Source organism: Eptatretus burgeri, chromosome 8 (assembly GCF_056783735.1).
Source record: "Eptatretus burgeri isolate ZD-2024b chromosome 8, Ebu_testis_v1, whole genome shotgun sequence".
In the NCBI taxonomy this organism is placed as follows: Eukaryota; Metazoa; Chordata; class Myxini; order Myxiniformes; family Myxinidae; genus Eptatretus; species Eptatretus burgeri.
Window position 1 is genome coordinate 41,677,042 of NC_140968.1, and position 15,769 is coordinate 41,692,810.

Genomic DNA, 15,769 nt, shown 5'->3' on the forward strand with positions numbered 1-15,769 from the left:
AAATCTTTCAAAGATTGCCTGGTGAGCTCTGAAGCCTTGTGTTGGCTTAGCGGTGAGGGTGGCTGGCTTGGGATATTACGGTCCTGAGTTTGATCCCCTTTACCATTGAATTAACACCAGGTGGGGTTGACTCAGCGTGTCATCCTTCCAAGGTCGGTGAAATGAGTACCAGTGCGCTGGTAATAGGGGCATTGCATCAGCAGCACAGCCATGCCCTCAGCCAATGATGCTACTTGCAGCCTTGTGCTGCATACAAAGGAGGAGGTTACCTCTGCGTTGGAGTCCATTACATTCAGAATGCAGTGAAAGTTGCGGCGGGTATAGGTTGTTTTGAAAATGGAGATTACCCATTGGTCGAGCAGCTAGATTAGGGAGGTGGTGTTGGGTGGCAAGAAGATCACCTCGCTATTCGGTTGAGCCACCTTCAGGTCCGGGGGTGGCCCAGGAGCATTATCGAAGAGTGGGAGAACCTTGAACGCAAGGATTTTTTCTGCCAGGTACCTCTCCATCTGAGGGACGAAACAGTTATGGATCCAGTTCATGAAAATTTCTGCCATTACCCATGCCTTCCTGTTAGCCTTCTAAAACACAGGCAGCATGTATTTCTTCTTGCCCTTGAGAGCACATGCATTCAGGTAATGAATGGTACAGCATCATGGACTTTGCCATGCAGTGTCCTTTTGCATTTGCACATGGAAGAAGAGATACACAGTCATTTGTGGCCTTGAACCTCAATGCCGTCCTCTCGTGCTTTCAGATAAAAGTTCGCGTTGGCATCTTTTTTCCAAAACAGGATGGTCTCATCAGTGTGAACACCAGTTCTGGCAGGTACCCCTTCTCCTCGATGAGCTACGTGAGTTGAGCAGGGGACGTTTCGGCCGCCTCCTGGTCTGTGGAGGCACACTTGCCTGACAGTTTGATGTTGCGGAGACAGTCCCATTTCTTAAAGCAGTCAAACCATTCCCTGCTTGCTCAGAATGGACCGGGGTACCTCCTACCTGCGTCTTTATACGACGAATGGTGGGGCATGCTGCACAGCTAGGTTTACAATGTAAATGGTGGGACAGCCTGTGCAACTCGCTTAAAGGGTTGCTAATATATATATATATATATATATATATATATATATATATATATATATATATATATATGTATAGTATATACAGACATGAATTAATAGCTGGGCCATTATTGGTATCGGTAATCAGCACAGGCTGATATTGGCGATTTTTCGTTCATCGACATCCGCCGATTGTAGTTGGTGTGAGTGCCGATTACTGATTACAGAACGGCATACAAACAACCCAAAAACCTTGAGTAGCTTTCACCCTCATTTCGGGCAAATTTCAACATACAAATTAAAGAAAGCAATGTTGCATGATCGACATTTCAAGGAGATGTGCATAAACGTTATTGTTCATCAATAACTGCCAATCATCTTGTCATGCGTAGAAAAAAATTGGCGAGGTAGTTTAGAAAAGGTGTAAATACGACAAACGGCTTGGAAATCGGGTTTATCAAATGTATTTTGCATTGAAACTCACAAAGAGAAATCATATAACCTTTCTAAAGCACACCCAATTCATATAAACTAATCAATTACTTATAAACAGTCACAAGCGCAAATGAAAATGCGATCCCTCATTCACTGCTGGGGATAAAAGTTATAACCCACTGTACTTCCTTCCTGGCCAAGTCCGTCTTGACGTCATACATCCCAGGCATACTGTGTGCATCAAAGCCTCAGTTAAATTATTTTTTTCACTTTCGAAGGCAAAAGACTGACAGTATTCTGGGTGCCCGAGCAAAAGGAGCACATTTCACATGCAGTTTTTAATAGCCCCATGATAAAACACGTGAATTTATTGGGACGTTACAAGTGCATACTGCATCTCCAGTTCTTGCTGCGCTGGCTTGAACATTTTGCTGCACGATGCCAAAATCCAGCATTATTCGGAATTATTTTCAGACAACCCGCTTGATCAAACTTTGGCTCTGTGCTTGCAGTGCAACAAAGATGTGCCTTGAGGAGGATCCACCATCAAAACCTTCACAATTGCAAACTTATTTCAGCATCTGGAAGGGATTTAAAATGTATTGATTCACAGCCACTCAATAACACCAATCGTGGGCATGGCACCAATCTGGCATGGTATCTACTTCATGTGTACACAATGCACTGGGACGTCATTATTTACCACTTTATAATCGGCATTGGTATCGGTCAATTTTTTTTGTTTTTTAAATTAGTAATCGGTTATCGTAAAATTTTCTCATTGGCCCACTACTAATATATATATATATATATATATATATATATATATATATATATATATATATATATATATATATATATATATATGTAAATAAGTCTGAAATCCAGATTGGCAGCTCTATTTGATGTTTAACGAATTGTGACCATAAAATCTCTGTCTGTTTGACAGTCACAGGGCAGAAGCCTCTGGGCCAGAGGTGACGCTTTGGAGTGCGCTTGTGCAGGACTTTAGGTCCAGTGCAGATCGGGGGAGCACTCGTCACGCCCCACACACACACACACATATATATACATATATGTAATTTCAAAACACACCTGGGCCACAAGTGTGCCTCGCTGATTGGGTCTTCAGTTGAAGTCCTCAGCATTATCCCATTTCAGCCATTCAACCTCAAGATGGTCAGCTAAGGTGGGCAACCAAGGGCCCATATGCTTCCACATGCAGCAAGTATACCTGGATGCATATGTACCCTTACCCCCAGTCACCGAGAACACAAATTACACCCAAAAAAACCAGCAGATTCCACTCCCAGAATCCAGAGCACTGAAAATATACACTGGAGCAACCAACCCTTTACAACATGCACTATGCCTCAACAGCAAAACACACAAAACACACACGGAAAAACACACACACACACACACATACATATATAAAATAATGAATGTCCATATTCACCTAGTCATGGTGGAACCCAATTTTAATGTGCCTCCAATTAGTTTGGCATAGACCTAACAGATGGCATTTGTCGCAAAGTCAAAAGTGATACCCATTACTGCTAAGTGTAAATAAGCTGGCAGAGGGTCACTTGACGTTTGAAGAACGCGGAGTAATTTTGAAGTGGTATTGGATTCTAAAATGTTCTAAAATGAAAAAAAATTCTAAAATGCATTTCAGTGCAAAGACAGTGGAGACGTGAATTTGCGACGGAACCTCCATCACGAATAACAATTCGAAGACATCGTGATAAATTTGACATGTGCGGTACTGTGCAAGACTTGTGCAAGCAACGATCTCGGAGACCCCAGATCATTGCTCGAGTGCAAGCAACGATTACTAAAAGGCAACTTAAATATGACTACAGACTGACTTTGGACCAATTTAAACGTGATTACAAGGCAACTTAAATGTGATGACAAGCAAACTTACTTATGACTACAACACAACTTAAATTTGACTGGACATTACTATATGTGTATACATCTTTTCGAGGTACCTTATACTGTATATATATATATATATATATATATATATATATATATATATATATATATATATATATATATATATATATATATATATATATATATATATATATATATATATATATATATATATATACACAAGTATATAGACATGAGAAGTGAAATTGGGATCACAATACAGAGATAACTGGATGGCAACAGTTTATCGGTTATCTTAACACTAAGCAAATGACATGTTGACTCATTTGGGAACACAAGACGACCAGAAGAATGATTGCGCAAGTTTGTTGCATATGGCTTTCCTGGAGGGCCACGTGGCACAATGCAGACATGCTCTCGGACACCTCTCCCAGTGTCTTTTTGCACTTGTTTGTCCGTTGCTGTGCTGATGGCTGGGCACTCACCTTTTGGGAGTGAGGGAGGGGGTGAGTGTCTCGGCTGTGTGGCTCGATTTCCATGGTGTATGGCCGATGGTTGTGCGCTCTGAACTGTGAGAGTCCTAGGATGAAAGTGTCTGGATGGGTGTCCTTTCTCTTGGGATTCTGCTCTGTCAGTCTTTGAGGGAGAAGAGTTCTGTGATCATGGTTGAAAATTAGAGAGTAGCATTTGTCCTGACTTATGAAGCCAGCTTTCTCACACCCTCCTGTGTGGATCTTGCGCATGTGCTGCCGATGTCCCCATTGTATGACATAGCACATGTCGTACAGCCATCACTGAAAAACCTTGCGTTTGAGGCTTCATGGTAACACACATGGAACAGGCAGTCATTGATTCATGGTATGAAAGTACAAAGGGGGTGATGTAGAGTGAAACATTGCCAGGAGATGGGTGAAATCGACAGAAATGAGGATTAAGGGTGACAGGACATACGATTCTGGTCGATGCTAATTGGGGTTTACAAATAGTTATGCTGACACACATTCGGATATAAATCTGGAATAATTAACTCCTCATTAAGCCCTGTTATTTCCATAACAATATGTATGTTTATGCAGAAGCTTTTCCATTAACTTTTGATCACCGTTTGAAAAGTCTTTCATGATGTCTTTTTCGAAAACATTACAGTGATAAGAATGTCACTAATGGTAAGTTGATAATCCAAGTTTGCTACTTCCTTGACCGTTTCTTGCAGCCATATGCGGCCAGCAACCACCCCCTGGCTCCCACAAGCCCAAGCACCACCAGTTCAACAAGTGGTAGCACGAGCGGTGGAGGCAGTGCCGGTGGTGGTGGAAGCAGCAGCAGTGGAGGCTGGGTATCAGAGCAGCTCAGCAAGACCAACCTGTACATTCGTGGACTTCCATCTGGCACCACTGACCAAGACCTCACCAAGCTTTGCCAACCGTGAGTGTCACGTTATTAGCAAAATCAGTCATTTCTTCACCATGTTTAATCATTCTTCTTCGAATCATTTATGCCATGACTGCTTTTGTTGCCACCAAATAATGTCGTATATTGAGGATAGGATTTTATAGCTCTTCTCACAAAGATATATTTATGAAATGTTTTTCTCTTTCCACACCCACACAGACACACAACCACACAACACGTACCCTGCTACATATTTCATTACTTAAACTGTGTTCTATCAAACAAGTATCCTGTGTTCTGACCTGGATGATAATGGTAGGTTTTGTGCTTTTATGGCTATGAATAGGGTTTGTGAACCTTTTGTTTAATGATCTGTTTGTACCATTAATATGCTATATAATTACCTTGACTACTCATTGCTGTGGATATATCTTAATTTCCCCCAACCCACCCCTCCTCCCCCTCCCCACAGTGTTTTGCCATCTGTATACCTTTGAAATGTAGGACAATGACATTCCAAAACATAAATGTACCTTAAAATGAATTATAATGACATTAGGAGACAACAGACAAATCTTATGGATTTGAACCTGACAATCCAGCTTTGTTGAATTTTTATGCTGAGATGGGAGAATCAAACAGGAAGTATTTTAAAGGAAGTGAAAATGCAGGCAATGGTTCATCCATGCATGTGCAGCTTGTGGCTACTACCTGGTTTGTATCATTCCTGTTTCATGTGGCTGTTTAGAGAAGGAATTTGGAATTTGTTCAGGGTACCAGCGACAATTCGTCCACTCTTGATACAAAAAACCCCCCACCATGTTATCTTTAACATCCGTGAGCAACCTACACTGTCGGACGGGTCCCCAGGTTTACTTCCATCCGAGGAATGACACACTTTTTAATGCAATTCCCTGCCTTGTGAAGCACCATTCTGGTTGTTTATAATTGGGTCAACACCTGAAAACCCAGACCAGACTACTCAAAGCGGAGTACTCTCTACCTCTGAGCTATCCTGCCATCCACATCATAATATCTTCCTGTTAACAGTTCTGCTCCAATGCAGTTATGGCAGAAAATTCACAATACAGATGTCTTCAATTAAATGTTCCAATGTGTTATCAATTGGCATAATAATAGCTACTTGGAATCAAAATGAAGGTGTTTAGACGTTACAATTCTTACTATAATTCATGGACCGGTGTTTGTTTGTGTGTGTGTTTGTTTGTCATGCTGCTCTTTCTACAATTCTGGGCCAATGACTGGACATCCAGACTGGCTACAGGGGATCAGCATGACCCCAATTAATGTATAGGGGTGCTTTTATCTTTGCCAGTGGTCTTGGGGGGGGGGAGGGGGGGAGTGAGGAGGCGGAAGCAAATTCTCTCTGTAAATGTGTATCGTGTAGCGCCACCTCCAGGTGGGTGATGGTATTACAAGTCTCCACCATTAACAGTACAGTATTCCTGTCCGCACGTTCTCAAGTTCAGTGAGGTGTTTTGAATTACAAGCAGTAGGTTGGTTTTTAGTTCATGCACATAGCCCTGTTTTGGGGGAGTTTTTTGCGTATACAGAGCTGTCCGTTGCCTATACACCACCCAAATAAAGGTATTTGTCAGAAGAACGTGTTGCATGCTTGGAACAAGATCGCCCGTAGGACAGGTACTCGGCTGGCACTGGCGTACTAAGGGGGGTACTGGGAGGGTGACTGTTAGCCAATCCCCCACCACACACTTTGTGGGTCCGAAGTTAATAATGGACTTTCTTGGCAATTTGGTCTTTCCATCTGAGGTTTGAACATGGACCTACATCGGCGATGGCGGTAGCGATTGGTAGTACGGCAGTATCATTAGTGTCGTCGTTTGTTGGAGGACAAAAAAATTGCTGTGCAGCCGTTGCATGTGGTCGGTCAATTGTAGTTGCAGAGAGTCGACCAGCTGATGAAGCATTGTTGGCTTCCATAACTGCATCGGCAGTTGCAGCAAGTTGTCAGTTCCAAGTTGGCGAGAGCTGCCCACACACAACTTGCTTGGTGCGGTCATTAGAGAGAAACACTTGACGTATAAGCTGAGGATTATCGGCGCGTTTGTCATGTAATATTTGTTGGATCTGGTGAAGCAAATGAGATGGCTTGGAGTCACCTAACTCGAGGTGGTGTATCACTTGTTCAAAACGTCACAATTCACTGTCGGAGAACCAGGATATGAGGGAAGTTTTGAGGACGTTGTGTTTATCACTCGGCAGTTGCTGGATTACGTCACTAACTGCGCGTGAATCACACAACCTGTGGTGGCAAAGCCTGCAGAACGTGATCGAACATCGTTTGTTGGACTGTAATTCCACGGTTTCTGAAGGATGCCTCCATTTGTGTGAATCACCATGCTGGATCCTGGGCCCAAAATGGCGGCAGCTTGGTTGCGGTGGTGGTCAAAAGCGAAACCAGTTCGCCCCACGGCAAGACCATGGTCAAAGACATCACGTCGGGGTCACCACTTTGGCGATGATACTTGCAGATCGAGTGTATAATAACTTTATTAACACTCAAAATGTAGCAAACAAGAAAAACAACAGCGAGAGCATCCTTCACGTTAAGCCGAACATCAAACCTCTCGGCCACTCCCGAAGCCCAGCCCGATTGGGCCCACCTCTCTTTGAATAAAAACACACAGCTAACATTCGCCGAGCGAATCGATGCCATCCATTCTCCCGAGAAAAAGGGCCGCCGCTGCAATATACTGGGTTTGTGAATGTACAGGGTAAGTTTAAAATGATGGTATTTACTATTAATCCTGTTGGGAGGTGGGGGGAGCTGTGGGAGCTGTAAGTGCTGTTATAAATATTATATTGTTTGTTTGGTTCTGGGGCCACAAGAGAAATTATGAGATTTTTGCATCTATTGCTAAAAGCTGAAGAGTGTGTGTGTGTGTGTGTGTGTGTGTGTGTGTGTGTGTGTGTGTGTGTGTGTGTGTGTGTGTGTGGGTGTGGGTGTGTGTGTGTGTGTGTGTGTGTGTGTGTGTGTGTGTGTGTGTGTGTGTGTGTACACTCGCTCAATGTGATTCAAAATTGTGACAAAGATTGAAGACTTGGAATGAAACCATTATAAGTTGTAAAATTAGGAGCTCACCTTCACAGTTGTATCAAAGTCTCCTCGGTCTGGTGTCTTGCATTGTAAAAACACAAAGTGCTCGTGTCAACGTCATCGTTAAAATGGCTCTTTTGTTCGGTGTCATTTTCACATGCATTACGTAATGAACTTATTTAGTCTTACTTTAACAACAATTTAAATTGAAAATTTCCCAATCAATTTTGTACAAAGAACCATCTCCAAAGTACTTATAGTATATGCATTGACAAGGAAATAACCTTTCCACTTTCACGGTCAGGACTGCAGTAAGTAAGGTGGAGCATTTTAAGAGAAAGCAGCACCAAGAGAGAGAGGGGAGGGGAAGAAGTAGTAGTAGTACTACTACTACTACCACTACTTAGACTACTATTCCTTAATTTGCAGCACAAGGCTGCATGTAGCATCATTGGCTGAGGGCACGGTTGTGCCACTAATTCAACATCCCTGTACCACTACACTGGTATTCGTTTTGCCAAACTTGGAAGGATGACAGGCTGAGTCAACCCCACCTGATGTTAATCCAATGGCTGAAAAGGGCTCAAACTCAGGACTTTAAGATCCCAAGCCAGCCGCCCTAACTGCGAAGCCAACACCAAGCTACTACTGCAACTACTACTACTGCGACTGATACTGCAACTAGCCACCCACTCATGGAGTCAGCTGAAATAAGGTTTTTGACCCAAGTCTTTCATGAACCAGCTTGCCAGGCCTGACATTTCAGTGAAAGTGGCAGGAATTCGAAATTTGTTCAGGGTGCTCGCAATAACTCGCTTTCGCTTCAAGAAAGACATCTTGGGATCTCGAGCTAGCTATCATGTGCAGCCTATAGCTGCTGTGTGCATCATTTTCTGGGGGCACCACTGTGCCGCTGATGCAGTTCCCCCCTGATCATAGTAAGCTGGTACTCATTTTGCCAACCTCGAAAGGATGACAGACTGAGTCAACCCACCTGATGTTAATTTAACAGCCAACAGGGGCTCAAACTGAAGATCCTAAGATCTTAAGGCACCTTAGCCATTAAACCAACACCAGGCTTTGGGATCTCCTACATCGATGGACTCGTGCAAACAGAAGGGACACCCGGCTTAACATCCAGATCCGAGAGATGGCACACTGTGATGCAACACCTTGTCTGTGAACCAACATTCCGACAGTATGTGGTGTGGTCGGTAATGGGATTCAAGCTACACAGCTCCAACGTAATACCTCTGTACCATCCTGTTGGACTTCACAGTTTGTTTAATATACTTTTAAAATCTTTTCATAGTATTCTCTAATTTTTCTGCCGTACGAGCATACCTTTGTACTTTTCAGGTATTGTTGTGAATGATGCAATGCAGTAAATGTTTATTTTGTCATTTTTGCTCTTTTATAGATCGAGCTTTCTTATTATTAGTTTATCAAGTGCTCATTATTGTGATGTTTCTTTTTAAAAGCATCACGATCAGAAGGAGTAAACCAACAGAGTTTTGTGCAGCACGAGATACAATGATTATCGCAACATGCTCATTTTGTTGGTTTCGGTTGTTCGCACCTGATGGAAGCACAAATCGAATTTCAGAAATGGACTTCTAACCACTCAGATAACATTCATTACATCATGAAACCTCCATAATCATGTGCATGCATCAAGCTGTGCTGGAGTTCACCAAATAAAATAAGTTATTGGATTAAATACTGCAAGAGAATATATATCTGTGTTGTTACTAAAGTGACCTTGCCAGGAAAGCATGCTTCCTGGAGAGACTACAGGTCCCCTGCAGGAACTTGAGTTCTGGAAATACTGCCTAATGACTGACCACCTTCCCTTCCCCTCGGACACAGATCTCGCTGTCCGTGTCGTCTTTGTGCAGCATGCAGCTTGTTTGGCTGTTAACCTGGTTTACACTTGCTGCCGTCCCCAGTTTGGCCTGGTTGAGTGATTATCTCTTGTGCTCCTGCTTAATAGAACGGTGAATCGGTCCTGACACCTCAAGCTTAATAGCATGCATTCTACTTTTAGAGCATCTGTTCTGCCTCGCAAATCATTTCTGTGCTTTCGGATGCAAGGCTGTGATTATGTTTTATTTTCCTATTCGGAGACTGTCAAAAAGAATTTTACATTTGAGAGGCTGGATTTCAGAAACCATGGTATTTCCTCGTGGCTGATGGCAGACCTCGAGGTTTGCATTCGCTTCAAATGCCAGAGTTCAACAGAAAGACTTTGAAATGGGAGACAGGGAAAATGCATGTGGAACGGCAGGTAATATGCTCTGTCTCCACACCTGCAAATTATGAAAATCACACATCCCGAACAACTTGCTGAGATCTGTCTCAAGTTTGGTTCAGACCGTTTTTCTTCTGATAAAATTGGTTTTTTGTCATATTTTCATGACTGACCAATGATTTACTGAGTGAATAACGTAGCCATCCTGTCGAGTTCTCTGTCTACAAGAAGATACTTTGTGAAATGGATCTCAACAGCGACTTGACCAGAATGCTGATTCTCAAAACAATGAGGGGATGGCAGCGACAAGTTCGGGTAAGAAGCACCAAAACGACCCGTCACTCGCAGAGATTCCATTGATGAGCAAACCCGGGTCTTGCTCCAGAAAAGACGGTCCTCTCCATTTTGTAGCATCTTAACATCAAAGACGTTTTGAGTTCTTTCAACTCCATTTCTGCTTTCTCTCCGGTCCAAACCTTTCACTCGCGCTTATTGAACTTGCGGAGATCCACGATGGGGGTCAGAAAGACTTTGTGCAGAGGGACCGCCAATCCTCTGATCTACATAAACACCCATTGAAAAGTGCAGAAATTCTTGTCTGCTGTTGACGTTACAATCCTGGGTTTCATCATCACTATTACATCAATATCCTGGGCTGATCTAACAATGCAGTTACAGCTGAAACATTCCAATTCGTTTGTTTGAGTTGTCTAGTGTTGATCATGTTTTGGTCTTGCTTTGCTTTTGTAATTGTTTGGATTATTATTATCAAAGGGCAAGCTTAAATTGTGTTTGAAAACTTTATAAAGATTGTCAAAGGCATTGAAGGACAGGAGAGAGTGGAAATTGACTATCAAGGCATTTCTGAAATGATAGAGGTGATTTGTGATAAGACTGCACTTAATCTACTTTTTTTTTCCTCTGGAGCCTTTTAGAAAGATTGAATTTTGTCCATAAAACTCCACCCACAGCACATTGCATTCTAATTTTCAGCTTCTGGGTCACGTTTGTCATTGGGAGGACATAGCCGGTTGTGTTTACACAGATTACAGATGGCTTCCGAAGGGTCCATTTCTGCACCAAACCTACGTGTTCGATAAAGATCTTGCAAAACACTAAAAAATAAAAAATATTGTTTGATCTGCTTATCTACCAATGTAAGTTGGTGAAGTTGGATGGAGACCCTCATTGTCAGACATGAAATCATGGCCGTCTCTCCATACATATCTCGAGCATTCGATACAGTCTGGCACCCCGCCTTGGTCTCCAAACTCTCTGCCTATGACATCCAAGGCCAACTCGCACAATGACTTTTACTGACTTCGTCCACTCTTGTAGCCAGCGTGTGGCTCTCAACAGAATCCTTTCTGTTGTCGAATGCCCTTTCAATTGTGATGACTTTGTATGTGATGTCTTCTCAGCAAACTTTGGTAAGCATCCATCCTTCCACCCCACATCTCTTTTCCTAATATGTGGTGATGGCACCAGCTTCCATTCCATTTGACTTGGTTTCAGTTGTCTAATCATTGTCCATCATCATGCAACCAAGTTTTTTGTGACATTTTGTGCATCAACTCATCTGTTAGATTCTGATCTCACGTTCTCCTTTCGACCCTGACGCTTTTCAATACTTGATCAGGTACAACTTCCCTTTCAACCTGCCCTGCTCTTTTTCAGCTTCCCTTGGCTTCTTTGCTTGTCCTTTTGAAAGTCTCTGTCTGTCTGTCTGTCTCTCTCTGTCTCTCTCTGTCTCTCTCTGTCTCTCTCTCTGTCTCTCTCTGTCTCTCTCTCTCTCTCTCTCTCTCTCTCTCTCTCTCTCTCTCTCTCTCTCTCTCTCTCTCTCTCTGTGTCTCTCTGTCTCTCTCTGTCTCTCTCTCTGTCTCTCTCTCTGTCTGTCTGTCTCTCTCTGTCTCTCTCTGAATCTCTCTGTCTCTCTCTGTCTCTCTGTCTCTCTCTGTCGTCTTCTCTTCAATGAGCTTCCATAACTATATTAAAAATAAATCTGGAGTCTAGATTTCTGTAATATAGAGCATTTTGTGAAATTAAAATCATTGGTTATAATGTCCCGGTATGATTGTGTAATGCTTGCAGAGGTGAGTTATGTATCCCAAAAGTTTTGAGTAAAAGGGGAACTGCTTATGACATTGGGGTTTGCCTTTAACCTATATAGAATGATTGGTGAGGTGTGAGAATTTTCTGGTTACTTCTGGATTAAGAATCACCTGGGAAACCAGAGCTTCATGGAGAAGGAAGAGCCTTTGTGGATATTCCACTGTATCCTAATCTAGGTGCTATAAATGCGAATGAAAGAAGAAGGAAGGAGGTCTCCAGTCATTTTGTGTGTTGTCCCACATTTTCTGAAGTTTGTGCCACATTTGGGAGAATCTAACTCGCCATTGTGGATTGATCAATGAAAGGAACCATCATCATCATCATTGGTAGACAGGAGTGGAGGAAAATTGACACCAAAACCCCCCAGAAATTGTAAACATCATCATGACATTCTCCCCTGAGAACAATTGTAGGTTGTTTTTCTTCCTCTTGTGTACAGCAGCATTTTTGTTGGGGTTCAACGATGCCACTGGTGCTGGGCCCCTCTACCAGTACACTGGTACTCATTTCACCAATTGCAGAAGGATGGCAGGCTGAGTCAATCCCTCCTGGTGTTAATTCAGCAGCCCAAAGGGCTCGAACTCAGGACCCTAAGATCCCAAGCCAGCCACCCTAACCACTAAGCCAACACCAGCCTTGTAGGTTGTTATAAGTGACCAACTATGGGAATTAAACCTACATTAACTCTAAGCTTGCTCTTGTTCTTACAATTAAGTTCCTTTCTGAACTGTTTCCATTGAGAGTGCTTTTAGTTCATTTTCCCTGCTGTTGTGATGCATATTCTTTCAACAAATAGTTTGTTTGCATTAAACGTGTCCATAATAATGTTTTTTTTTTGTATACAATGCTGAAGCTTGTTGAGGAGCGATGGTTGAAGGATGGTGCAGAAATTTTCATGAACGTTATTATTTTATTTCTTTACCTTGTTTATGAAAAACAAAACCTTTGGTAAGACACTGGGATTGAGGCCACAAGGACGACTTGAAATGGCTGTGTGATCGAAGTAGACAATGCCCTCATGTACCACTTTTTCAGAGCTGTGATGAAAGCTCATTGGTGAACATGATGATGCAGGCGTTGTATAGACCATACTCCATAGGGAGCATCTCTGTGGCTGACAAGGCCCGACATACCTCACATTTTTGCCTTTCCTCTGCACAATTGGCCTCCGGCTGTGACATGGGGGTGACATTCTGGATAAATCCTCAAAGCCCCGAACATTGACAAGCCTTACTAACAATCCAAAATACTTACCTGAACTCTGATGCGCTTAATTGCTGTAGTGGCCAGCTTTGTGGGGTTTCGTGGCCTGTCTTTCATGCTGCGACTTACGATGCATGCATATTGGAAATCGGTCCATTGAGGTGGAAATGATAAAAAAATAATTCCTCGGTGAACAAAAAAGTCCCGCTTTGGCCTAAGATTGTAATGCGTAACCCTATGCTCAGCTGCATGTGTGCCATTACCTATATATTAACACTGTCGCTCTGAATTTGGCAAATTGTACCGAGTCTAGATCAGAGTGAGCATGCAGACAGTGCAGTGAAACGATTGCTTCAGTCTGTCTGTCTGTTGGGTAGTCGATCCAGTCGAAAAAAAAATATTTTTTTGAAATTTGTTCTACCCTCATTATCAGTTTTTCCGTCGATATGTTTGTTGGGTCGTCGATCCAGTCGAAAAAAAAAAAAAATTTATAAATAATTTTTTTTGAAATTTGTTCTACCCTTAGTATGTTTTTCTGTCGATATGTTTCTCTGTTGGGTAGTCGATCCAGTCAAAATTTTTTTTTGAAATTTGTTCTACCCTCATTATCAGTTTTTCCGTTGATATGTTGAGTAGTCGATCCAGTCGAAAAAAAAAATGTTTTTTTTTAATTTTTAGTTTTGAAATTTGTTCTCCCCCTTATTATCAGTTTTTCCGTCAATATGTTTGTCTGTCTGTCTGTCTGTCTGTCTGTCTGTTCGGTCCAGTGCTCTGTTAATACAATGGCAATTTCAATAAAACTTGGCGGGTAGGTTCATACCATGACCTAGTTGTGTGCAAATGAGAATCGTTGCTATGGACACCACCGTTGCCGAGCAACGGGACTTTGAAATTTTTTAATTTTTTTGAAAAATCATAAAAAATTTATTTTTCGAAAATCAAAAATCGGGCCACGAGCGACTGTAGGCAGTACATTCAGCCATATTGTCAAAAATTTCCAGCCGGATCCTATGAAAATTGTCGGAGAAGATAGACTTTGAATGAACCCGAGTCAAAAACAATAGAAAAACGAAGTTCGTTATATCTCAGAGACTGAGTCAGATATGCATGAAACTGGTATGGTAGGTTCATGGTATGTCCTAGTTATGTGTGAGAAGGAACCATTGCTTATGGACCCCTCTGTTGCCTAGCAACGGCCGAAAAACCTCTAAATGTGGGGGTATTTTAACGAAAAAACAATCTGCAGCATTAACCCTTGAAGCTAGAATCATGAATTTTCTTGTGCTTAATCCTCAGGTCATTCCCCATCGAACGGGCCCATCGCTTCAGGTTCTATTGGTTAGTCGACTACCCATGTCCGCCTACCGGCTTGTCTCTCTGTCTGGCAGTCCAACAAAATTGAAAATCATTCGAAACAGGAAACTTACTGTTTTTGGGGACGTCTTAAAGGATAGAAGCAACAAGCATGAATAACTAATTTAATGTGTTAAATAAGGTGGTGTTAAGGAGGGTGCATAAATGGCAGCAAACGTCTGAATAAATAGTTTATTTTGTTTTTTAGCCACCGTTGGCCTTGGTCTGAAACGGGGGCTTATGGATTTAGTCTCAATTTTATTGTCTGTGTGTGTGTGCTTGCGTCCACAATCGTATCTCGGACTTGTATGGACCAATTTCATTTGTACTTGGCAGAAAGACAACGCGTTATGGTATACATATGCACCTCATTTTGTTTTGCGATGCGATCAAAGATAGCCGACTGGCGGCCATTTTAGTTGTAAAAAAACCCGATGTTGAACACGTCCTCAACCATTTTTTGGACATGCATTTACCCCTGTCATTCAAACTGAGCACACAGATATAATGAATGATGCCTTACATAGGAATGCCATTTTTTTTCAAGGTCAGATCCAAGATGGCCGACTGACCACCATTTTGTAACTTAAATGTGTCCCCAACCGTTTCTCAAACATGTGTGGTCTTATTTTATTCAAACTTGGGACAAGCACAATACATTTGGCATACATGTGCACCTCACTTTATTTTTTGCAATCTGACCAAAGATGGCCAACTGGTGGTCATTTTAGTTGTAAAAAAACCTGATGTTGAACTCGTCCTCAACCATTTCTTGTACATGAATTTACCGTTGTTGTTCAAACTTGGCACCCAGATAATGAATGCTGGTTTGCACATGCACATCATTTTCTTTCGAGATCAGATCTAAGATGGCTGACCAGTAGACTGGCGGCCATTTTAGTTGTAAATAAACGTGGTCCAGCCCTTTAACTGCTCACAACAAAATCCTAAATCAGGGGCTATAACATTTTATGTCTTT

The 15,769-nt window shown here is 42.2% G+C and overlaps 1 protein-coding gene across 7 annotated transcripts in view; it reads left to right on the forward strand.

Moving 5' to 3' along the window:
* The window catches only part of RBMS1 (RNA binding motif single stranded interacting protein 1), a 424,513-nt gene that overhangs the window by 210,928 nt on the left and 197,816 nt on the right, over positions 1–15,769 (forward strand). For all 7 annotated transcript variants that reach the window (XM_085891735.1, XM_085891738.1, XM_085891741.1 and 4 more), the window contains one exon: positions 4,614–4,825. In XM_085891735.1, the coding sequence (XP_085747861.1) occupies positions 4,614–4,825 (212 nt within the window). The remainder of the gene's footprint in view (positions 1–4,613; positions 4,826–15,769) is intronic.